At 43.0% G+C, this 26960-nt stretch overlaps 1 protein-coding gene across 4 annotated transcripts in view; it reads right to left on the bottom strand.

The window, feature by feature from the left end:
* Positions 1-26960, bottom strand: part of MGAT5 (alpha-1,6-mannosylglycoprotein 6-beta-N-acetylglucosaminyltransferase) — a 353367-nt gene that overhangs the window by 177133 nt on the left and 149274 nt on the right. For 2 of the 4 annotated variants that reach the window (XM_053596769.1, XM_053596770.1), the window contains exons 2-4: positions 25904-26283; positions 24156-24248; positions 10377-10541 (exon numbers count right to left, since the gene is read on the bottom strand). In XM_053596769.1, coding sequence (XP_053452744.1) covers positions 10377-10541; positions 24156-24248; positions 25904-26144 — 499 coding nt within the window. In that variant the 5' untranslated portion in view covers positions 26145-26283. Of the gene's footprint in view, positions 1-10376; positions 10542-24155; positions 24249-25903; positions 26287-26960 lie in introns of all 4 variants that reach the window. The other 2 variants (XM_053596771.1, XM_053596772.1) reach the window with 2 other exon arrangements.

The following is a 26960-nucleotide window of genomic DNA, read 5'->3' as shown; positions in this document are numbered from 1 at the left end:
CCAGGGGTGTTGCCAAAAACTCCCAGAAAAGCAGCACAGTTTTGCGACTGAAAACTAAAACCTACAGGCTGCTTGGGACCATTCCATGCTGCAAAAATGGCCTGAGGATGAAGCCAACACAGAAGACAGCACAGTTGAGATCCTGAAGACCAATCCCATGTCTGAATCTTTAAGACATGCAGCACCATCCTTTAGCAGCACCATGCTTCAAGTTTTCCAATGACATGAGCCCAAGTTCCCTTTTTGTGTAAGCTAATATGAGCTATAGGTGTCTTGCCTCTTGCAACCAAGAGATTGCTGACAAATATGTGGGACTTCCTAAAAGGCTTCCAAGTATTATAAAAGGATAAAGTTAATTTGGGGACTATGTTTAAAGCACTCAGGTGAAATATATACAACATGTTTTTCTAATCAATAAAGTACTAACAACTGTTAGTTGTTAATTTTACTATCAGTGGTAAAATCTGAATAGTCACTGCAATGTTCAATTCTTATGTTAATGTTCCAAATATTTAACTTTTAAACTACAATTGACAAATGCTCATATGGGACTGACTTGGTGCCATGCTTCTTTTCTTTTTTTTTTTTTTTTTATTAAATCATAGCTGTGTACATGAATGCGATCATGGGGCACCATACACTGGTTTTATAGACCTTTTGACATATTTTCATCACACTGGTTAACATAGCCTTCCTGGCATTTTCTTAGTTACTGTGTTAAGACATTTATATTCTACATTTACTAAGTTTTACATGTACTCTTGTAAGATGCACCGCAGGTGTAATCCCGCCAAACATCCTCCCTCCGCCCATCCTCCCCCCTCCCTCTCCCTCTTTCCCATATTCTTAGGTTATAACTGGGTTATAGCTTTCATATGAAAGCCATAAATTAGTTTCATAGTAGGGCTCAGTACATTGGATATACTTTTTCTTCCATTCTTGAGAGACTTTAATAAGAAGAATATGTTCCAGCTCCATCCATGTAAACATGAAAGAGGTAAAGTCTCCATCTTTCTTTAAGGCTGCATAATATTCCATGGTGTACCACCATTTATTAATCCATTCGTGGATCAATGGGCACTTGGGCTTTTTCCATGACTTAGCAATTATGAATTGGGCTGCAATAAACATTCTGGTACAAATATCTTTGCTATAATGTGATTTTTGGTCTTCTGGGTAAATACCTAGTACAGGAATTATAGGATTGAATGGCAGATCTATTTTTAGATCTCTAAATTTTCTCCAAACATCTTTCCAAAAGGAATGTATTAATTTGCATTCCCACCAGCAGTGTAGAAGTGTTCCCTTTTCTCCACATCCACGCCAACATCTCTGGTCTTGGGATTTTGTGATATGGGCTAATCTTACTGGAGTTAGATGCAACAGAGAGATAGATGTCTGGAACAGAATAGAGAACCAAGAGATGAACCCAGCTACTTATCGTTATTTGATCTTTGACAAGCCAGTTAAAAACATTCAGTGGGGTAAAGATTCCCTATTTAACAAATGGTTCTGGGTGAACTGGCTGGCAACCTGCAGAAGACTGAAACTGGACCCACACCTTTCACTGTTAACTAAGATAGACTCTCACTGGATTAAAGATTTAAACTTAAGACATGGAACTATAAAAACACTAGAAGAGAGTGCAGGGAAAACCCTTGAAGAAATCGGTCTGGGCAAGTATTTTATGAGGACCCCCCCCTAGGGCAATTGAAGCAGCTTCAAAAATACACTACTGGGACCTGATCAAACTAAAAAGCTTCTGCACAGCCAGGAACACAGTAAGTAAAGCAAACAGACAGCCCTCAGAATGGGAGAAGATATTTGCAGGTTATGTCTCTGACAAAGGTTTAATAACCAGAATCCACAGAGAACTCAAATGGTATTAGCAAGAAAAGAACAAGTGATCCCATCGCAGGCTGGGCAAGGGACTTGAAGAGAAACTTCTCTGAAGAAGACAGGCATACGTGCTTCTAAATACTTTTCCCACTTAATCCTCCTAACAACGCTGTAAAATGAAGGCTGCTATATTTCTCCCATTTTACAGAGGAGGAAACTCAGCCACAAAAAGGTTAAGAAACTTGCCCAAAGTTACACAGCTATGCAGTGGTGGAGCCAGGATTTGAACCTGAACAGTCTGGCTCTATAGACTCATTGTCTCTCACCCGCTGAACACTAGAACCAGTTTCAACTGCCCTTAAACCAATATTCTCAAATTATGGCAAAATACTTAACCCTCCCTAAATCCACACACATTAACACATAGCTATTGTCTTCACAACACCTTATCTCTTTGCTGGGTCATTTCCTCAAAAGAATGAGCTACCCAATCATCCTTTAAGCTACACTCTTAGGAATCATTATGCTGGCTTCTCCCACCCACTACCATGCGTCTGGCAAGTGTCCTCATGCCAGCTCTACCCGCTGTGGGTCTCAATTCTCCCGTTCTCTCTGGGCCTCACCCACATGTCTAGTTCTAAGGTCTTCTCCTACCTGGGTCAACTGAAGCCTCTCTCACCTGGCTTCTGACTGGACCCCTTCAAATGCATCCCACTTCCACATGACCATTAACTATTCCCTGAAAATAGACCTCATCTATTTACCCTCCGGCTTTAACCTCTCATCAGCTGCATAGCCTAGAGAAAATAGAAACTCCTTAGCTCAACATGGAAAACTCTTTACAAATTCTCCGATCTACCTCTCTAGATTTGTCTCCTTCCATATTGCTCCAGATCTGCTGGGTAGGGTATTTTATACTGTAAAGTAGATCTTTGGGGACCTACCTTGTTTTTATTTAATTTACTTTCATATCTTGGTAATTATATACTTTGCTTAGAATTAATAATATGGAGTGTCTTCTAAAACATTCTGCAATTTAAATTCACTTTTAGACTACTTTCCACAATCATTATTCTGAATTAGTGGCTCTTCCATGAAAAGAAATAATTACCTTCTACATAAGGAGTAAAATGCACATTGCCAAAAATGCACTGGTTGTGGGCCAAGAGAGGAGTTTCTTAAGGTCAGGATCCCAAAACACTTTTCTGAGAGCTTACAAAATTTTTCCTTGAAGGTCTCAAAGACCATTAGGCAAAGCTAAACGGGATGCGGGCCTCAGAAACAGCCTCCGTAAGAAGTGGAAATAAGGTTAAGTCTCAGATGGCTAATCAGGAAACCTCAATATGTCTCAGGCATCTTTCTGCACTGACCACGGGTGGGAATATGTGCTGGAACCAGGTTCTGACAATACCTCAGAGATTAGGGTTTCTCAACCACATGACTAACATTTGGGGTTAGATAACTCTCTATTGTGGGCATTGTCCTGTACATTGTAGAGTGGACTTCTAGTTCTCAAATGGTGGCACAGAAGCAAACTAGTTTCATTCCCTATCCCATAAAACCAAACACACACACACAAATGCTAAAATTATCACTAGAAATATCCAAGAATTCAAATATGAAGATGAGCTGGTTCCTGAGGCCACTGAGACATGAAAAAAACTCTAAGCAGGCGGGTGGCAGGAGAACTGGACTTCTATATCCACACAAGTCTCCTCTAATTCTGCCCAGCACAAAGCACATGAATTTTTTTTCTCCCAACTCACTGTTTCCACACTGAAAAGAGTGAAATCAAGGTGGTCAACCAGCTTTCCCACCATCTTGGGGCCCCTAGCAGGAGATATGTGCCTGCCTCGATCCACGGGAAGCACTAGGAGTGCCTGAAGGGAGAAATATCCCTGAGGACAGCTAGACACAAAGCAGGGAGGCAGGACTAGATATCCCCAGATCTGGAAACGCAGCCCTGTAGCTCTGTAACTGAGCCAAAGGAGATGCCAAATCAGGTTGGCATCACGCTGTAAGAGGTTCATCCCAAAGATCCCTGGGTGCCAGTCTGTAGCCAGTCTCCCCATACTGCTAGGATATCCCCTTTCGAATTTCCCCCACTCAAGAAAGGCAACACTCTAACCATTTACTAGAGTTGAGGCAAACCTGGGCTTAAGGCAACAACCAGAGCAAAAAAAAAAAAAAGACAGCGACTTAGCAGTAAAGAACCTCTAAGCAAATATATCCAATAAAACCCAAGCCAGCCAGATGAAGATTGGACTAACTAATCCTTCAATGCAAAGAGATATACATCCATGAAAAATAATAGTAAATGGAAACTAAGGTCTCCCCAGAGAAAGCAATGATGGTGACTAATGAGACAGCAAAATGTAAGCACTCTGACCAAGAGAGAATAGCAATTTTAAAGAAACTCAATGATCTCTAAAATAACACATAAAAGCAATTCAGAAATGTATCAGAGAGAAATTTAACAAAGATTGAAATAATTTAAAATAATTAAATCTTGGAAGTGAGAAATACATTTGCTGAACTGAAAGTTCACTAGAGCTTCTCAATAGCTGAGTGGGTCAAGCAAAGGAAAGAAACAGTGAGCTCAATAGCCATTTGAAAAGAAGCAGAGGAGAAAAAAAAAAAAGTGGCAAAGCTGCCTACAAGATCTAGAACATTACCTTAAAAGACCAAAGGTAAGAATTATTGTTTCATTAGAATTATTCCTTCAAGAGGAAGTTGAGCAAGGTGATAGAAAGCTTATTCAAAAAAATAACAGGAAACTTTCAAAAACTTGAAAAAGATTATATACATCTCCAGGAAGGTCAGAGAGGTCAGACAACACCAAATAGATCTGACCCAAATAAGACTACCTAAAGGGATATAATATTCAAACTCTCAAAGGTCAAGGACAAAGGGAATCCTAAAAGCAGAAAGGAACATGTAAAGGTGCTCCAATTCATCTCACAACAGACTTCTCAGTGGAAATGACACAGGCCAGAGGCAGTGTGATGACACGTTTAAAGTGCTGAAAGGAAAAAAAAAATAATAACCTGCCATCCAAGAATATTATACTAAGCAAAGTAATTCCTTTAACTATGAGGGTGAGACGAAGTCTTCCTCAGCTCAAAGATTTCAGCACTGTCAGTCTGTATTATAAGTTCTTCAATCTGAAAGAAAAATATACTAACAAGAAAAAACATTTGAAAGTATACTGTAGGATATTTAGCAGCACTCCTGGCCTCTATCTAGTAGATGCAAATAGCACCTTCCAAATTATGACAATCAAAAATGTCTCCAGACATTGCCAAGTGTTCCCTGGGGAGCAAAATTGTCTGCATTTGAGAATTACTACTATAGAAACAGTCATAAAAGTCAGCATCACTTTAGAACTATATTTTTCTTCTTAATGATAAAAATCAAAACTCCCTTGACCACACAAAGTGAAAACCACACCAACAATGACAAGCATTCTCTGTGACGGTAACAAAAGTATAGCTTCTGACAAGTATCCAAATATTTATAGCTACCTTTCCAAAGAACAAAACAGAAAGTGACAGGTAGACAGACAGAACACATTTGTTATTTCTTGCTCAAATTAATAGGAAAACACCCTGAAATCTCATCTCTCTGTCTCTTGGCAGCTTCTTAAGCCCCACAGACTGGCCAGTAGCTGACCCTGAGTAAGGCACCTCTGAGCCACCACCTGGATGGGAGCTGAGAAGCTATTTCAACACAACTCATAACACAGATCCACAAACAAAGAAATAGCACAGGTGCAACTTAATTTCAGGGTCCATTAGCAGCACAATGGGGGGAAAATTACACTTCCAAATGCAAGCTCTGGAACTCAGCAGGGACATTTTTCATTTTCAACTTTCAAATGGCAGGAATAATAATTATGGCTGTTGTTTTCAGGCACAAAATCCAAGTTCAAATACACTGCACTTCAACCCCAGATACTGGAATGTACTACATGTTGCAATGGACCTTGGAAAACACAAGGCTACCTAAAGTTCAAATTAGATTAAATACCAGAAAACAGTCACTTGAGTAGTGCCTGCACCTTTGATTTTGTGATGATCGTGCTTTCTAAATGACCTTGCAATTGTAGGTGGTCCAAACAAAGTAGGTCCTGTCATTGTGTTTTGGCTTTTAGAGAACAGTTGACATTGGCCAGTTATTCAGCTAATGTTGAACGATAAAACGATAACTAGTTATGGAATATAAATAACGGCACACACAATTCTCTTGTCCCTGGTCCTCTAAAATATCACAATCTAATGTAACTACCCCATCCCATGGAAATTCACAGAATCACTGATGGAACACTCACTCATGACCAAGAAAAGATATGGTCTTACTTTTTAGGTGGTAGCTGCTAAGGTCGAAGGGAAATGAGATACCAAGTTCTATTTTCAGCTAAATCCCCATAAATACAGAGAACTAAAAGGAGAGTCTTCCTGTACGTGAAACCAAATGCTCCCCCTTCCAGTATAAGCCAATCTATGTGAGCAGTATTTATTGATTACTGTGAACAGGTAAGGCTTCGACCAAGACACTGCGGCAGAACAAAGATGAATCAGACACTGTCTCAGTTCTCAGAAGATAACTATTTTCATGATCATGAGCAGGTATCTATACTTTTTACCTTTCCCCCGTATCAAAGAATCACAAACCAAATCCTATTTACGTCCTCATTTAAGATCACAAAACTAAAAGGCAGCATGGGTCTTCTCAAAAACCAAGGCATTATTCTGAAAATGAATAATTTTGACAAGGGAGCATTTGAGCCCTTTCAGGAAGTAAATATAGAGTGGAAGGGTGGGGATTTTTAGAAATCTGCTTTTTCATTTGATTCCCTTTCCTCTTCAACAAGATAAATGGAGCTCAAGAGTAGAGTTTGAGCTGATTTCTTAATTTTAATAAAGTTCATTTCCCGCTAAATTTCTCTAGTGATACATTCACCTTCACATTAAAAAAACAAAAAAGGCAGTCCCAGGGTAAGAATTCTGCAAAGAAAAGCCATTTTGGATAAAAGCTACACAAAACACAGCTAAACAAAATAAAAGAAAGGGCAAACACATACATACACAGGGCTATTACCCTAATGCAAATAAATTTAGGGAACACTTCTTTAACTGCTGTGGTACCCAATTGAGAGACAGTATATAGCCAACTAAAAGATATATCAGCAAGCAACGAGACAACAGTAGGCCATCAGAAACGTCAGTGAGCAATGAGACACCAGAGTCAGCAGTAAAGACACACCAGGGAGAACATTTCTGAGCAATTACCACATGTCTCAATGAAGGAAGGGAGAATGAAAAACTTCACTCAAGTAGGACTGAAGCCCCATAACGCTGAGCTCTCTCACAGCTCAGAGCCACTCCGGAGTTGTCAAGAGGGGTCTGAGGACCAGCAGCATGGCCACGGATCACAAAGAGGGCAGCGGAGCAAGCAGAGGCTGCTCACAAACAAGGACTGCCCATTTAGGTGCTTGTCCTTATTTCTGGCACCCTAATCCATAAGACAACACAAATAGATTTTTTTTTAAAGTGTTAGTTAATTGAGAAGATATCAAGGACCCTCAAATTTCTGGGGGAAATGAAGGAGGATGTCCAACACGTCTATATCCACTCAGGCCAACAGTGTCTAAGAAAGGGACACCCTGTACACGCACACACACACAAAGGCCAGCCAAAGGAAGAGACCCTGAGAAAGAACTTCCTTCTCAGACAGATTACTAAATTCCCCAGGAAACTGAGCTCTTCCTCCCTAGAAAGCTTTAAGAAAACAGCAGCACCTTTGTTTAGACTCATCCTTTACGGTCGCGTAAACGCAGAAGCAGAGGCATGGAGCAAACAATCTCTTCTCTCTACGTGGCACTAGGAGGTCCCAAGCTGAGCTCAGGGGACTCTCCCAAGCACTTGACTCAACGAAACTTGTGCAACCACTTCCTTCTCAGAGACGCTAAGAAGATAAAGTACAATCATGTACCCTGGAGGGTCAGGAAGAGTAACTGGTGATTACGGGATGGCTGTGATGTTTAGATTCTTCTCCTTCCCTGCCTCTCAGTTCAGTCTGGGCCACAATCCATGTCTAGTCTGTATCTCCTCCATAAACCTCTGCCTCAATCCTACCCACCTTCCGAGTTTGCCGTCCTGCAGGAAGCCTTGCACAGTCACCCCACCCCATCCCACGGTTTGTGTTACGTTAGGTATGTGCATTATCTTCCTAATTAATCAATAAAAACTTGTGAAGGTCTCCCCCACACACCTGAAAGATGTAAAAGTGTGAGAATGAGGTTAATCACTAAAAACATGATTCTAAACTTGCCATTTTCTGAAAATGGGAAAGATATTCTAGTTCTTTATAATTAAAAATACCATACCAGGCTCAGGGCCTGTAGCTCAAGCGGCTAAGGCACCAGCCACATACATCGGAGCTGGCGGGTTTGAATCCAGCCCAGGCCCACCAAACAAAGACAACTATAACCAAAAAAATAAAATAAAATAACTGGGTGTTGTGGCAGGCGCCTGTAGTCCCAGCTACTTGAGAGGCCGAGGCAAGAGAATCGCTTAAGCCCAAGAGGTTAAGGTTGCTGTGAGCTGTGACTCATCCTTGACAGTAATGTGAAGACAGAAGCAGGAGAAATGATCAATCTCTCAGGGTGACAGCAATCTCCCACAGCACTCTATCCAGGGCGACAGCTTGAGACTCTGTCTCAAAAAAAATAAAAAATAAAAAACACCACCACACCAGTGGTACATTTAAAGGAGCCCCACTCAGAGCCAACTGGTAAGTGAGCTCTGTACATAGGACTAGCATCCCATTCAAAAGAAACAGCCACCAAGTCCCTCCGGTTTCCTTCCTGAAGGACAACCCATGACCTTGTGCCCTCCCACGTGATGCTGGGGTAGACAAGTCTCTCTGTGAACCTGGAAACCAATAGGACATCCAGAGGCAGCAGGACCCCACATCAGGGGCAGAGTGACAGCAGGTGTGTTTACAGGGACCCTAAGTCACAGGACAAAGTGGAAAGGGCAACAACACTAAAGACAGAACACCCCATCCCACCTCCGGAAACATGATGCAGAACAGTGATGTCGCCAGACAGGACCTTTCCAGCAGCACTTTCTACTACGTGTGGGCTGGGGGGTGGGGCTGGAGAGGCCTGGCTCCTGTTTATTAACAAGCAGATCAGCGCAGTGGGAGGTTTTCTTGTTCAATTATAGAAGCTGTTGGAAAGTGCAAGGAAGACAGAATTTACGGCCTCGATGACACTGCCTCTGTGTTGTAATTAAAAGTTATTTTTAATACCTTTATTTAGTTGGATAGCTCATATTATTAGAAATATACTTTGCAATTTAAAATATGCTCAAGGGCAAAGAGCATAACAAAAGGTAACACAACCACAGTTTGCATAATGTGGTATAATTAAATGTTTTGACATTGGAGATGGGGAAGGAAAACAATCTCTCCTGCCTATGTTTGAATTTTTGTAAGAAAGAAGAGGGAAAGAAAGAAGCTTAAAGTACATGAAACCAAATTTTTAGAAGTAGAACTAGATTTCAAAAGTAACCCAGTCACTTACTTTACCCATTAACCAGAGGTTGGCTACCACCTACCTGAAGTATAGACAGCTTGTTCACAGCCATTCACCCAAAGCGCCTAATCCTAACCCTTAGGCTCTCTGTTTTGTCCTGGGTCCCTAGGAAACAGTGGTCACCCTAATAAGAGCAGTCCTGCCCAAGCACAAAGGCCCAGGGGCTGGCTGACCCAGGCAGTGTGATGGGAAAGTGGGGTCCAATGTGAGCTGTGGACAACGACATGCTGTAACTTGGGTTTTGTTTTTAATTGATTTTCTTGCTCTCATCCAATAATCTAGTTTCAAGAAGGGGCCAGACAAAAGTGTGGCCCAGTGGGAATTGCATGGTGTATCCATGAGTGGCTGCAGGATCTGGGCAGGAGGTGACAAGGGCCGTGCATCTCCCAGATGCCATTCCTAGAATCTATGTTTCTCTGTACACACACGGGAGACATTTTTCTGCAATGATGGCTCTTCTTTAACAGGAATGAGAGATTATTACAAAGAACACTTCTGAAATGGTCTGATGGGAGTGGGGAGGAGAAAGGGACTCTAAAAGGCATGAATTTTCACTGACCTCTGTATTTCATTGAATCCATAGAATGAATCTTCTCATTAGAAGAGAATTCCAGGAGCTCATTATGTACAAACATGTCACAGAAACTACTAGATATTATCAGGGTGTCCATAAAGTTCGTGTGCAATTTACTATGTTAAACTATCTTAAATTGCATTTTATGTCCACCCTGTATATCATAGGGAGACTATAAAAGCATTTTACCACCAGTTATTCCCTTCAAAAATAAATTTAAACTTACTTTTACAAGGGTCATACCAAGTTTACAGAACTTAACAGTGGATACCAGGAAGAACCACTGTGCTCCCTTGTTCTTTTCCTGGTCCAAAGCATGGCTTGACTCTATGTCAGGAGAGAGAACACTGTCATTCTTACCTGCCACATTAACCTTCTCAAGTGCCACCAAGCTGGGAACAGCTGTGGTAGAGTTGGTCAAATTTGTCCCTGTGCCATTGACGACGAGATTGTCCACCTTTGACTCTAACTTGCCAATGCGCTGCAAAATGTTATCCAATAACACAGCAAGGGTTTTCTTCAGATCTGTAAAAGAAATGCAGACAATTTAAGAACACTCTGGCTTCTACATGTCTGTCTGGCTCATTCTCTAACATGGAGCGCAAAGCTTCCCAAATGTCTCAAAAGATCTGTTAGCACAAAAGATCTGCCCTAACAAACCGCGTCTTAAAGGTGATAAGGAGCCACCTTCAACTGAACAGATCAGTCAGTGGCAGAATCCAAGTCTGGCAATGATGACATTAGATAAAACTACTTCTAGCTACTATGTTGACAGAGAAAACTTACTTAGCATTATACCATGGCACTGCATTAAACTCCTTCTCCTTCATAGCACAATGGTTCCTGACCCAAAAAATGACAACACAAAGCTTCGGCAGGGTCCCAAAGCAGCCTGTGGATCAGATTCATTATTATTTTTGTGTTGTGCACTCTATTATGTCTTAATTTTTTCAGATATCTTTATTTCTGTTGGTTACATATGGTAGTACTTAATAAAAGCCACAGTTCCAGATTTCCAGGCATGCTGGATAACCCAGAGTTGACTACAATCAGATAGAAAAAGATATTTAAAGAGCTGGAGTCACTTATTTGCTTACAAGTATTTATTAAAAAATTGTGTGCCAGGCATTGTTCTGGATGCTGGGGATAGTCTCTCTGTGGTGCTTCTATTTAAGAGTTCATTCTCTTTATTACATATCTGACTGCTTGTTTAAAGAGTAGGCCCCTCTGGATACTTTACAGGTGGTTGTCTTTATCCCTACGTGAGCATTTACTAAGTTTGTAGACAAGCTGTTCCACTGGGGTGGCGGGGGGAAGAGAGGGAGAGAAGACCCTCTCCTCTGGAAACTCATAATCAAAGATACACTGACTTGCACGTCAGAGAGACAGATGACCAACAGGACAGCCCTCCTGTGAACAGAATCCAGAGCCATTTCTGAACTGGGAGTGGGCCAGGGAGAAGTGCATAACGTGAGCAGCAGGACTGAGAAAGGCCCCGAGTTCAGACAAATGACAATCTGCCACCATCGATTCTGCTGCAAACACAGCAGATCCTGTGATCTGGCTGGAAAACACATACACTCCTGGTCAATTCACCAGCCCAGAGCGCAGCCAACCGAGCTTGCCAGAGAAGCATCAGGCTGTCCCATTTTGCCATGTGAAGAGAAACTCAGCTGAAAAGAAACAGATATGCCATGAACATGGAAGTTTATGTTCTTACTGGTTTATAGACAGCATCACTTAAAGAGATTAAAAACCATAAACAAGAACGAAAACCACATCTTTATCCTGAAAGTCTGGTTCTTGGAATAATCTCATCCCACATCAAACATTTAGATCGCTTCACAATGCTAACATCTGTAGGCCAAACCAAACCTGCCTAGGCCCATGTTTTCCCTCTTCGAAGTGTATCTTCCCTGCAGGTACACTGGGTTGTAAGCATTATTTAATTTTCTATACATTGTTAAGTTTTGACATGTTAAAAAATCTTTCTGATTGGGGGAAGAGTCTCTCTCTAGGGTCTAATCAATTCTTAAGGACAAGAAAGAGCTCAGTCCCAGAAGCCAGTCGTTTTTTTTTTTTTTTTCCAATGGAAATTTAATTTTTTTATCTCTGTGTACATTACTGCATTTATGGGATACAACGTGCTGATTTTATATACCATTTGGAATATTTACATAGAAGTGGTTAGCACAGTGTTCACCTCACTTATTTAATTGTGTTTAGATGTTCATACTCTACCATTAATATATTTGACAGGCACCCTTGCAATATGCACAGTAGGTGAGGTCCCACCGATTACCCTCCTGCCACACATCTACCCCTCTCCTCCCCTCGCCCTCCTCTTCTCTCCTTCTTTCTGGGCTATAATTGTGTTATATCTTTCCTATGAAAGTGTAGGTGATTATGTATTAATTTCCTAATAGTATTGAGTACATGGGGTATTTTTTTCCAATCTTGAGATACTTTACTAAGAAGAATATGATCCAGCTTCATCATGTAAACATAAAAGAGGTAAAGTCCCCATCTTTTTTATGGCTGCCTAGCATTCCGTGGTGTGTATATACCACAATTTGTTAATCCATCCATGGGTGGATGGGCACTTAGGCTGCTTCCGTGACTTGGCAATTATGAACTGGGCTTCAATAAACATTCTTGGGCAAATGTCTTTGTTGTAAAGTGATTTTTGGTCATCTGGATATATACCTGGTAGAGGAATTGCAGGATTGAATGGCAGGTCAACTTTTAGTTCCCTAAGTGTTCTCCAAACTTCTTTCCAGAAGGGATGTATTAGTTTGCATTTCCACCAGCAGTGCAGAAGTGTTCCCTTCTCTCCATATCAGAAGCCAGTCTTTGATATATAAACTAACCAACCCAAAGCTCTGGCTCTGCTATTTGGTCACACACCCCAGAAGGCAATGTTTCTCTGCCTTAATAATCCCAGGGCTAGGAGCCAGGTAACTAGGGGCCATCAATATATCCCAAAGCCCACTGGGCTAGCTAATCCTAAACCTTATAGCCTTAAGAAAGGCTCTGTCCTAAAACTTCCCCTACCTGCCTTCTGCCTTCAGATCACCCGGGTATCTTTCCCACATGGCCCTGCGTGGCAGTTACTACTATTTATCTCTAGGACCTGTGAGCATAACATCAGCTTCTGGGTCTCCTCCTGTGGCCACATTTGACCAGCCAACTCATAAAAGAATCATAAAACATACACAAGCTAGCTATAGCTTTGGTGCAATCAGGTTATAATCACGATTGCAGCAAAGACACTGGAAGGGTACTAATGTTTCCTGAACACCATTATATGCCCCTCACAGAGATAATTCTGTTTTAGCTTCACATCCTGTGAGGTATCTATGGCTCCATTTTACAAATAAGAAAACTGAGGTTCAAAGACATTAAGTAATGCTAGTGGTTACCGAACTAATAAATCAGAATGAAGGCTTGCCTCAGGTTTGCCTGATTCCCCGAAGCCTCACTGGAACCAGTCAGAAGTCAGAACCCAGGTAGAAATAAGGGGTGAATTTTAGAGTCTCTCATTCATAATGGTGGTTAAGGGCCTGACTTTGAACCAGACTTTCTGGGCTTGAGTCCGGGCTCTCTGCTCCTGTTTCTTCATCTATAAAAGAGTGGCATGAACAAGCTTCCTGCTTGGGGTTGTTATGAGGACTTTGATGAGTTAATATTTGTATGCAGTGTTTTGAACACGGCCTAGCACATAAATAAGCAATACCTAACTACCTGTTGAATATATAAATAAAATCTTCCTCTGGAAAATGCTCTCATCCTTCCGAAAGCAGTCTCTCCTTGGGTGATGCAAAGCTGCATGATTTTATCCAAAGGGTCATGAGCTCACACCCTCTGGGGTCTGCATGACTCACAGTCTGTCGCTGGTACAGTGTTAGCTGGCATGGACAGCGGGAGTCAGTAACCTGTTCTGCTCTGCCACTGAGTCTAATGAATCAACGGGCTCTCCAGACTTGTGAAGATTGCCAGACACCAGCCACGAAGGTGGGAACAGTCATGTGAGAAGTGGTGATGTTCCATATAAAGAAACACTCCTCAGATTTAGGAGATCAGACTCTCCATTTTCAGCCTGTTTGCCTGGAGTCCCTATCACCAGCCAACTAGAAGTCAAATAGACTCTAGAATAGCATCTAACTATTACATTGGCGATTATAGATAACCAAAGCAGACCTGGGCCTCTAGTATAGGTTAACTCAGGGTTTCTCAACCTTGGCACTACTGACACTTTAGGGCAGGTAACTGTTGTCCTGGGGACTGTCCTGGGCACTGTAAGATGGTTGGCAGCATTCCTGGCCTCTACCCACTAAATGACAGTAGCAAGTCCTCAGCTATGACAACCAGAAATGATTCCAGACATTGCCAAATATCCCTTAGGGGGGCAAAACCGCCTTCATCTGAGAACCACTGAATTGAGTACATTCTCCCAATGTATTCCCCACTGCCCAAGGGGTATCAAGAGGAAACCGCATTCGCAGGGTTATGGGACAGGGGCTGTGAGACTGAGAAGTCCATCAGTAAACGTGCACCATGCGGGACTTCCATCCACCGAGGCTCTGCTGCAAATACCCCAGGAAGCAGCAACTTGAGAAGCCTGCCTTTCTCCCACGGGACAGCTAAAAGAAGACTGGTCTGTGATGATGCACTGTCACGTGCTGTTAACCTTTTGGAACCATGTTAAAGGCAATATGACTACTGAACAGAGTCCCCGACCCAGAGTCACTGGTGACAGCCATTGGTGGAGCACACCTGGGTAGGATACAAAGTTGTCACACTAACAAGATGATATTCTTTCTCACTTGTCTAATTATAGTCCACCAGTAAGTGCGACCTACTGTCTCTTGACCCTGTCTGCCACAGATTGACCTTCTGCAACTCTGTGCCCTGGTGTAGATTCAGGAATTCACGATGGTGAGGAAGGACACAGATGCTGGCCATCCCAACTCCCAGCTCATTTCCTCCTCCACCACCTACTGACCCTTTCTGCTTGTCAGCCACTGTGCTAAGCACCTTATTAATCCTAAATATGAGGATCATTCCCATCCCCACTTTACAGATGGATAAAAGCACAGTACAGATAGGCTAAATGATTTACCCCGGGTGACTACAGGCCCAGGACTGAAACATAGATGGTCTGCTTCTAGAGCTGATGGTTCTCGCTCACTTTGTTCACTGTTTCTCAGGAGCCACCACCAACTTGTCCACCAACAAGCATCTCTGACCTACACTTCTGAATCTACATGTCAAGGATTAACCTCTGGGATTCTACCATGTGTTTTTATTAAATCATATCCCAAACATCCCCAAGACGCACTGATGCCACTGTCCCGTGGCAACTCTGGCCACCTCATCACTGAACCTCAGCCAGTAGATGTTGATTTGGAGACTACCAGATACGTTAAATGATCCAAGATTTTAAAAAATTAAAGAATCTCCTTTCCATGTCTTCTGCCGTAATGAAGATGGAGAATAAAGCTGCCCAAAACCTCAGATTCTCTAGGCACTTCACCTGAGTAGGCATGTTCTCTCCCAATACAAAAGGAAAAAAGAGCTCGTTTCCAATGCAAGCAGCTATTTGAGTCATCATTCAAAGCAGTTTAACACAAGATTAGAGATACTGTTACTAAAACACACAAGGACAAAGATAATGTCAAGCCCATCAAATAAGCACTGTGCCTGCACATTCCTAAGTATTTGTTATGTACGTAAGCAAAAAAATGAATGAATGAAACAAATGAACTGTAGTCCTCCTAGAAATAAGGCTAAATAAATTATGCCTTTTCAGGTGATGAAATGATTTCTCACCTTCGTATTTTAAACTGCAAAAGCTGTTAAAAATTTTATCACAATTTTAAACAAATAATGGAATCTTTGTATTTTAGTCTTAATGGCAACCCATTTATCCAATAAGAACTGTATGCCAAAGGATAATTTCTATAGACTTTAATTTTCAAAAGAGGGTGAAAATATTCCTCCAACCCCTAGTACACTTTGGTGTTTATCATTGTGTTTTACAGTTGTTATAGCAGTAAAATGCAGTAGGAGTATGATTTTTTTCAGTTACTAATGAGCTTTAAAAATTTTGTTTGTGCTTCAAAGTCTCAGCAATAAAAATTTAATCCCAACATTACTATTGCAATTCTGTGTTCTTAAACTTACTGTACATGATAAAGAGGAGATCAAAGTAGTTGAAAACATTTAAAACGTCTCTCTGGGGGAAGCAAGCTCTGGTTTTTATCATGCCAGAGTTCTTTGATAAGTGGTGAGATCAATTAAACTACATTAGAACAGGTGCTCTGACAGCCTCTGTTAAGTTTTTATTTCCAGGAAGTCATGACATTAGGGGGTCAGAAGGGGCTGATGCATCCTTGAAAAGGACAGCCAAGGAGATGTCACTACCAGCCACATTTGCTTCCACATCTGGAATCCAAGGAGAAGAGATCGCAGTCGAGGGCCCTGCTGGCAGAGTAAGGATTGTAGATGTACAGCTAAAGCTGTGCGACCGGGTGGTAAACTCTGATTTCCCAGAGGAATTACCAAGCAAGGCTGTGCTTGGGGCCCATGTTGTCCCCTGCCCCATTTGCCCTAGGACATGCTTCTAAAACAGTGGTTCTCAGGCCTGGTACATCAGATATATCAGACTCACCCGGTGGAGTCAGCATTACCAGGCTGCATCTTAAATGTGCAAAATTTGAACCTGCAGACTCCACCTAGCCAAGGGATTCTGGGCATAGTCAAGGTTGAGATCTACTTTGAAGATGTGGCTGCCATAATTTGATGGCAGGAAACCAGAAAAGACTTATATCTAAGCTGCCAAAAATAATTTATATCTGTGTGTGCTCCTAACTCAAACCTTTTCTCGTGGCTGCCCTGGGAAGCAGAGCGTGAACAACAGAGCCACAGAACAGCATCACTCGCTGCTCTGGAGAAACTGGCAAAGACAAGGCGTTAATGAGAAAGGAAGGTGCTAATGAAAAAAAGAATTAACCCCAACCTCTTCTTTCCATTGACTTCCAGGAATGTCAGGTTTTATCAATTGAATATTTAAAAATTAATTTTAGAGTGACTTTCCAAAGAAAGATAATACAGTCATAGTAATGACCAAAATACAGTCCATTCATTATGTACAAGGACATTCAAAGCAATGCTATTTATAAAAGAGAACAGTGTTGTTTATTATAGATAAGAATGGGAACCTACCTAAACACCCAACAAAAAGATTAAATTACATATTATCATCCATTCACAAGATAGAATAAATCTCTAGATTGTAAACTCAAGGTGGGCAAAGAACAAGGCTGACTTGTCATCTGTTTATTGCCACTAGCTATTAACATCAGGAGTTCAATGGATAATGAATAAGGAAAAGTGTATAGCCATCAAAAGTAAGCTAATGGCTGGAGGACATACAAAGATTAGCTTAAAGTTATATATATAAACTTAAAGTTATATATATATATTAGCTTAAAGTTATATATATATATATAAACTTAAAGTTATATATATATATATATATATATATATATATATATATATATATATAAATTATCCCAAGTTTTGAAAAAGCACACATATGTAGACAGACAGACATATACACACATGCCTCGACCTGGAATAACAAAGGGGAAGGCTGGAGGGAGAGCAAAATTTCCTCAGTGGTAAGATCCACATTTGGAGTAAGGGGCATTTTTATTCTTTACACTTCCTTAATTATACACAAAAATTATACATGCTCTCAGTCATACATTAAAATTCGCATTGCCTTTCAAGTCCCAAAGTGTTAACATACCGTACAGTGAATTCTACTCTCAGAACTCAAAGATACTGCCACAAGCCCACCAGAAACATCTCAATGACCCTCACTGCATCATCTCACTTGAATCTTAAAGCAAAATGGCCAGTAATTCACCTGCACGTGCACTTACAAACGTGCCTTTCACCCTGCAGTTGGTCTGGGCAGCAGCACTTAGACACGAAAGGACATTGAACAGTCATTACCAAAGTCAAAGAGCAGCTCACTCACTGTCAACTAGCATTCTTTCCTGGCTTTAAAACTACAGATTTAAGCTTGGACCAGAACTTGTATGAAGAACTGAATGCTATTCCTGGGGTGCTGCAGCGGGTGTCAATGGTATTCCAGAGAATTTTCCAAGCAGGAGAATTTGAGAAAAGATCATGTCTAGGCCTGTTGATGATCTCAAGTGCTTTTAGAACCTGTAAATATCCAGAATGGAGTTCTGAGGCTATTCTCTGAATATTCCCAACAGCTAGCCAGCTATGGAACAGGAGCCAAGCACTTTAACCCTTTGTAATGGAAGAGATAAGGTGTCAGAGGTGGTAGAGATCAAGTCCACAGACACCTGAGGTCTCCTCCTGACCCCTGGGCCCTCATTTTCCCCATTAGGAAAGGACAGCCTTGCACACTACCCCTTCCTGCTCATCACCCTATACCAGAAACAGAAACCACTGATTACCTGGTTAGATGTACAAGTGCACTTGGCTACACCCTGATCACCTTACAGCCCACAGAGAAAACCTTATCTTTTGAAAGTGGCAATGACAATCACTTTTCCTTGTTTAGGATGGTGGTGGCAAACCTGCCTTCCTCTAGGGCTCAGCCAGTTTGTTCTCTTTTCTGGTGAGGCCCCTTCCCTGTAAATGCCACACAACTGGCTGCTGAAGTCCCATGTTCGCAAGGAAAGTGACCTTGAGTCCACATGGGCAGTTCTGGTTGAACAGTAATGGCCACAGGTACATGAAGGCCAGAGTCAGTGATAACCAATAGCAAATACAAATGTACTTCATTAATCTAAGAGCTTTAATAAATGTGTTATCTATAATCTGTACAATAAGCCTATGAGGTCAGTGATGTTATATCCTCTGCTTCACAGAAGAGGGGGTGGGCTTTTAAAAGATCAGTGACCTGCTCAAGGTCACACATCCAGTAAGGAGTGTACCCTCCTCCCCTCATCCCACATAGACGCTCTCAAACTCTCTCCCGGAATGAACAACGGCTCCCATGTCAGGTTCCCACACAATAGCTCCTTGGAGCCTCTTGGATACAGAGTTGTAGGGTGTTCCTTCTCATCTCCTGCTTCGCTAAAACTATTACTGTGATTTTCAAATTAGTCCCAGCTGTAACTGTCTCACCCAGTCAGAGTCCTTCTGGGTGTCAGGGGACCTGCTGCTATTCATTCATGGCTCCTATTATGTGCCAGGCACTATTATGTGCTATGGCCTGAGGCACAGAGGGGAGCAAAACAGACCAGAGTCCCTGCCCTTTAGGGGCTGACATTCTAAGCGGGGAAAGAGATGGTCAGCACAAGTGATAATATGCAGAGCTAGGTACCTTGAGTGTTAGAATGACAGTGCCCTCTTGTGAGGGACAGCAGGCACACTGCTCTGGAACAGAGAGTGAGGTGGAGGGAAGAGCGAATACAGAGGCTCAGAGGAAGGAGACCACTTAGCCACCTCCAACAGTCTCATCCTAGAAGACAGCTGGGGCTGTGAGCTGAGAGTTAGTGTGTGCAGAGCTCTCTAGGGTGCACCTGCAACAGCATGAGGTCTGCCCTGTGGCTCTGACAAAAGAGGGAGGTCAGGGCCATGTGGAGCTATGGCCACCAAATCAGGTCAGGAACACCCTGAGCCTCAGAACCCCGTACACGTGTTCCCTCAGCAGCCCAGACTGAAGCAGTGGTACGGCATGAAAGAAAAGGTCTCAATGACAAGAGAGTGGGAGAATAAGCCCTTAGTCTGTTTTTACTCCTCCCATATGGAAAACTCCTGAGGTCTTCCTTAGACCTCTGGACTGGGCTGGGTGTGCCTGTGAACTTGGCTAGCTTTGCTGAGGTTGTTGGGCAGGCTGGACTCCACCACAGGACGGCTGGACCAGTCCCAAGCCACAAAGAGGCCCATTTTTAGGTTCCAAGTTGGTTAGAGCAGAAAGCCCTTTCTGTGATCACACCGGCCACGTCAACGTGAAGTCCGTGAGGCCTCCTCAGACCCACCACACAGCCCAGCTGTTCTCTTCCCTGCCAGTTTCACTCTGAGAACAGGGTAGGGAATTTCAGCTGCAGCATTGGTGGTTTTCCACGTCACCCTACAAAAGCCCCGGCCCTCTAAAAACAGCCCCTTGATCATATTTGTAGGAACAGAGGCAAAAAGTAATAACGAAACAAAAACCTTACCTTTAACAAGTTTGCATCTCTAATGAAATCCAACCTTTTTTTTTTTACTTTTCTTTTTCAGAGAAATGGAAAGGAACACTTGCAAAAGCCATTCTCCAATCTGAGAACATCACCTGGATCTGCAAGGGGGGCAGCCACTACCCTTTCTGAGCAGCCTCTGGCAGCCCTGAATGGAGTTAACATCATGAGGTTCCCAGGACACTAAGGGCCACCAGAAGCCAGAGCAGTTGTCTCCCCAGAGTCCCTGGGCTCCAACCCCATCCTGCCTCCCTAAGGAACCAGGAGGAACTTCCTTGTGTGAAGGCCAGATTCACCTACAAGATCATCTCACTCCTCCCCTTGCCTCCTAACACATGGGTCCACAGCCTGCAGGCCCCTACCCAAGCTGTCTGCTGTTTTACCCTTGAGACCTTCTACGCTGCTCCCTGCGTTCCAGCAGTAGCCATCCCCTTCTGTCCCTGGAGTGCACATGCTGGCCTTTGGGCCTGGCACATACCATACACCTTTGCCTGGCACGCTCTACCTCAACCTCCTTCCTCCCACCCAGCCTGGGTGCTGTTGATGTCATTCAGGTTAAAAGACACCTCCTGAGAGGGGTCTTCTCTGACCTTCCAACAGCAAAATAGACCCTCTGGAATTTTTAATCACACCCCCATGTCATTTTTCGGCCTGAAATTTCCTATTTGACATTCTCTTTTTTCCCCCTTCCCAGCCACAACAGCAGGGAGTTTGCCAGTTTTCCCAGCTGTACGCACAAAGCCTAGACAGCCTGATGCACACACCAGCCAACAACAGATACTTCCCCAGGGCCAGGCTTGAAGGATACCAGCTGGGGAAGGGGTCTGTCTAGGCCTAAGCAGCCCAGGGAGGAGCATGCAGAGGGCATGTGCAGTGAGGGCCGGCAGAGAGAAGCCCACAGCAGCCTCAGTCTGAGCTGGTGGCCTTCCTAGGGCAGTGTCCTGGCAAAGAAGCAGGCGAGACACATCAGGGTTAATAAGATGTGGACAGACTATGAAGGGGAGTCTCAGCTCACCTCAGGTTTCCATTATATTCAGAGAACAGAAGTGGCCAGGCAGTCCTGCTAGATAAGAGGTGACCACTGGGGATCAGAATTTGGGTCAGGCTGTTAGAAACAGGGATCGATTCACCTTTGAAACAAGACGGGCATTGACTGGGGTGAGTGACACCATTTGTGATGCAATTCCTGTGACATCATTGATAGGCATAGCCTGGGCCACACTGGCCTAGGACATGCAAACAAGACCAAATTGCAGTGGGCTCCAGCTTCACCCGGGCTTGGGAGGTGAGTGCCAATGCACAGACATGCCCGCCGCACCCCCAGAATGAATGCTGTCACTATCCACTCAGGCTGCCGAGAGATCATCCAGGAATCACTTTTGAATTAACAAGTTGCTGAAGAAGTTCAGAAGTCTCTTTTCAAATCACCAAACAAGGACAGGTGGGGACACAGGAAGATACTCTTTGGAAGTTTGCCTCTTATTCAGTACCACACTGGCACCTGACAGCAGGCACCTGGCCTCAAGCTTCACAGTCCTTGGTGAGGGGTACTGATGCCCCACTTTAAAAGCTGTTTGTACTCAAAGACCCATGCCATGCAGGCAGGATGCGGCAAAGCCAAACCAGTTGGCTCTAAACACTTACTCCTAACCACTACACACCTCAACCTGCCACTGAGAAGCAGCATTTCTAGAGGCCAGAAAAATGCTACATTTGCATGTATATCTCATGAAAATGTCTTAAGTGAATCTCCAAATGCAGAGACAAAGGAAATTGCTGATATTAAAAAAGATAATAATTCCCAGAAGCAAAAAAGATTCACCCAGGTTCTATCTATATCCAGGTCAGGGTTTGACAAACATTTTTGGCCAAGGAGCAGACAGTAAAGATTTTAGGCTTTGCAGTCTTGATGGGTAATTACTCAACTAGGCCACTGTTGTAGTGCAAAACAACCACAGACGACACAGAAACAAGTGGTGTGACTGTGTTCTGGCAACGCTGGCTTACAAAAACAGGGACCAAGAAGGGTTTGCCCCACAGGCCATGATTTGCTGACCTGGCAAATAGTTCAGTCATTGAGAAACATGATCAGATGAGTGTTTAGAATAACCTATACTGACTGCTGGACGATGGGCTCAGAATGATTCAAGCATTCTGTGAAATAAACACTGGTATCATCATGTTTCTGTGTTACTGCATTTGCTAGAAGCAAATGGCAGATGCTGTGTTCCAATAAAACTTTGTTTACACAACCAGGCAGAGGTCTAAGTTTGGCCCCTAGGTCACTGCTGAACCCTGCTGCTTTAAGATCTCAAGTCAGAAATTCTAATAAATCAATAGTCATCTAAAATCAGCTACTTAAGTTCCTCAAACACCTGCCACAGACACTAAAGACCCATTTATAGCACACTGAAAGCCTCTGATTAGACCAACATAGGGATGAGAGAAGTGTTTTTTTTTTCTCTCTGTTAACAGGATTCATTCAAACCAGACACAAATCTCAACCACACAGGAGCAATTCTTTACTCGTTTAGAGCAGACATCTAGGCAGTGCATTGCACATGGGCGGCACTGGTGTCAGGAAGGCAGACTAAAAACCACTGGCCTGTGCATCCTCGTCCCTGCCTTGTCAGCAGCGCTAAACCACCGAACATCCTGCAGCCTCCGCATCGCCATCGCCTGTCAAGGTTACTGACAGATTCTAGGGAAGCACATGTCATCAGAATGACTCTCCAACTTGCCAGGACAGGCCCTGGCCTATCAACCCCCTGGTACAATGCTCTTGGCTCAATCTAAGTTGTTGGTGCTTGGCACTAGAAATCAAAGGGAAGGGAAGGCTGTCAAATCTGAAATAACAAAACCCAGTTATCTGCTTGAGAATGTCCTTAAGAAGAGGGTGCTAGACAGTGTTTGTGGTTTCCACCCTTAGTGCAGTGGTTCTCTAAGGTGTCAGGGAGGGAGGCAATTACTCCCCCCATGTCTGGGGTATCTTTTATTTTTACAACCAGAGAAGGGCTACTAGCATTTAGTGGGTAGAGACCCCAGAGATGCCAGTAAAATCTTAACTATGCATAAAAAGCCCCCCATAGCAAAGATTCACGCAGCCCAAAACATCAATAGTACCAGGTAAGAAACCCCATCTTAGTGGGATATCACCATGTGAAGACCCCAAAGACCTCCAGCAAATACCCATGGTCCAATTAAGTTCCAGAAACTCGGCTCCAAAGACCACTTTGATTGACATGTTAAGTTGATTAGATAAAACAGAAAACAGTGTGAGTCAGATTAGCTAACATGACCTGTCTGTTGTTTTTAAGAAAAACATGACTTTGCTGAGGTTCATCTATAAAGGGAGCATGTTGAAATAAATAATTTCTACAGTTTCTTTGAGATGCAAGGTCCTGTGATTACTAGCATACTATGGGGTTGAAATTCTAACAGACAATTTCGGGGTTTGGGCTAACTTTTTAAAAAATATTTCTGTGAGGCTGAGAAGCTAAAAACAGATCACCATCCTTTAGAATGTGGAGGAAGCATGCCTTGTGAGATTTTTAGCAGTACACAATAAAGAGAAAAATAACTAAACGACTAGAGAAATTGAAAGTCCACAAATTTACTACTCCTGTGGCTTCTTCCTGACCGTGGGAAAGGTTTGAGAGACTGAGATAAATGAGAGGAGGAAGTTACTCCTGAGTGATTCTTGTTTCCTACCAAAGCTGTAACATGAAAAGAAACTTTACAACAGCACCTGTGTTACCGGTCACATCATATACATTGGTAACATCGGTGTTGACAACTGGCTTTTATTCTGAGTGTTTGCATATACTGCTGTGGAAATGTTACAGAAGATGTTAGTAGGTGAATAACGTTAAAATGCACCCTCCAGACCCAGGGTGGTGGCTCACACCTGTAATACCAGCACTTTGTGAGGGTGAGGCAGGAGGATCACTTGAGGTCACGAGTTCAAGAGCAGTCTGAGCAACATCATGAGGCCCCATGTCTAGAAAAAGATAGAAAAATTAGCTGTGTCTGGTGGCACATACCACTAGCCTCAACTACTCAGGTGGCTGAGGCAGGAGGATGGATGGAGCCTAAGTGTTTGAGGTTTTAGTGAGCTGTGATGATACCACCACACTCCAGCCTGGGCAACAAAGTGAGAGCCTGTTGTGCACATACACACACATTCTGAAAAACTAGCTAGTTGTTTTTCAGTTTGGGCTCTCAAAAATGGAGCCTCCATTTTCTAAATTTATCAGATCAAAAAAGGTTTTTAGACATTCAAACCTAATGCCTAGATACTTTGAATGCGTTATCAAATACTAACTAACCACTGAGGAATTTCTACATTGTTTCTTAGAAGTATAACCATTTACTCCTTACAAATATATATACGTAATAAGTTTATTTTATATATAGAATTTTTGAAAACCAAGTTTTTTGGATCTTTTCAAAGACAAAAAATATATGTATAATTGAGTCTGATTTCTGGCATTTGAATTCAGCCTGTGCTGAACTGAACCTGTTGCTGTATCATCTTAGGAATCAGCATCTGAACTCTATATAATTCAGGGCACAATTCCTTGATAGAACACCACCCTTTCTCTACCTCACCCACCTTTTTCAATCCCATTCTTGTATCTCATTTCTATTATTTGTCCCAAACACGGAGACCACAGAATTCTCAATTCAATGACTAGATTTGCCACTGACCAATAACGACAGGTCATCTTTGACCAAATCTGCTATAAATACTCATAGCCACAGGAAAGCAGAGACGGAGACTTGCCAAAGCATGGTATGATGCTATTTGCAGGCTCCATTTGCAATTTTGTTTTGTAAGTGTTTGTGTGTATATATTTTATGTGTGTGTATATAACATAAAAAGATACACACTGAAGTGTTAATTATCTTCCTGTCTGAGGTAGTAGACTTGTGTGATTTTTTTTTTTTTTGGTTGTCTACATCTTCCAACTTTTTCTATATTAAGCATAACTTTTCCTAATGAAAAAGGTTATATTCCATATGTGTATTTTTTACTCTACATAACAATGAATTTAAGGCACCCAAGAAAAAAGCAATAAGTACAAAGATTTTTTGTCCAAAATGAGGACAGTTAGAGATAATAGCAAGAAACAAGACAAGTAAAATCTGAAGAAGCCAAAGGTTACGGTCTTAGCCTGCTCATAAGTGCCAACACCCTGCATATTGGCTGAAGGGAGGCACTGGTTTGGCTTTAAATTTATTGGCTTCCATAGAACATTCCTCTCCACTCTCCTCGCCTCGCCCCCACCAGCCTTAATTAAGTTTTGTTTAGGGCAAGGTCATAGGGATGTTTTCTGACATTCCCTGAACTCACTCCCGTATGGAGCCACGCAGCCCCAGAAACCTGTTGAGGGAGGAAGAGCTGGTTGCAAATCTAACCAGGAGAGCACCAACTGTACTGACCATCGGTCCTAGGGGAAGTATCCATGTGTACAAGAGCTCGAATCCCTAAAGGGCTGTTGCTTTAACTTTCTAAAAGTGCTCCTGTGTGTGTAATTCCCCGCCCACGTAGCCAGGGGTGAGGGATATTCAAGACCAAGTTCTGGGACCTCTGGGGTCCTTTCGAGGCCAAGGCACAGTTCAATGCAGAGGCCCCACCAGCACGGCTCTTACCGTAAGCTGTCATGACACCAGCGTATGGTCCATCCACCACGTTCCTGTTTTCTTCTGCCAGAGCCTTGATGTACCTTTTGCTGAGGTCCAGGATCTGCTCACGCAGCATGGAGCTGCTTTCAGGCTGAGTTCGCTGCTGGATGGTAAAATGCAGGAGCATCATACCCCAAATGAAGCCAAAAGTCACCAGGAAAAAGCCCAGCTTCTGAGACGACAACTTCCACGGAGTGAAGAGAGCCATTGCTCTCCAGCAACTTCACCTGCCCTCGGCTCCTAACGCGAGCAAGGCAGACCCGAATTCATGGTGCAGGCTGCATGCACGAGTCCGCTGGCCTCACTCCGGCTCTTGCGTCAGCCAGTTTCCTTTCCTCTCTTCCATTCTGCTGTGGAGGAGGAAAAAAGTTAGCAATGGGGTCGCGGCAAACCACAGCACAATAAGCCAGAAGCCATATTTTTACTTGCGTAGCTCTAAATAGAAGTCAACTTTTTAAAAGTTGCTGGTTTAATACTTAGGATTCTGGGATCTATAAGCTGTGGGGGAATCTGGCTCCGTGACAAGAAGCTGAGCAAACGCGGAGGAGGAAGTGGGTGCCTGTGTGTGCACAGGTATAGCAGGGCCGTCCAGTCTGGGCCAAGGTCAAAATAAGAAGCTTGCTTTGAAAGTGGGGAGGAGACAGAAAGATCTTTCACTGAATGTCAGCAAAACCCCAAGCGGAGGGTGGAGTTCTATCACCATCAGGCACACTTGTAGGTCTGAAACTTGAACTTAGAGTCATTATGTGCTTCTGGCAAGGATTAGAGCATGCAGCTGGCTAGGTGAGCAAGAAAGTAGATGCCCCCTCGGGGGTAATCAGACAATGGAGGGGGAGCGAGCCCTCATTTCATTTAAACATGGCCAGGTTTCCTTATCACTGAGAGAGGGGAGAAGACTCTTGGGGCGAACGGGCAGCCTCTCCCACACCAGCACAGAGAGAACGTGCCAGAGGTGCAGCTGGGTGTCTTGTGGAACAAAAGCAGTGCCCCACTGCTCACTTGCACGCTGCAGCTCAGGAAATGC

The sequence above is a fragment of the Nycticebus coucang genome, chromosome 7, assembly GCF_027406575.1.
Source record: "Nycticebus coucang isolate mNycCou1 chromosome 7, mNycCou1.pri, whole genome shotgun sequence".
NCBI classification, from domain to species: domain Eukaryota; kingdom Metazoa; phylum Chordata; class Mammalia; order Primates; family Lorisidae; genus Nycticebus; species Nycticebus coucang.
Note: the sequence above shows the minus strand (reverse complement) of the source record. Positions and strands in the feature narration are given on the sequence as shown.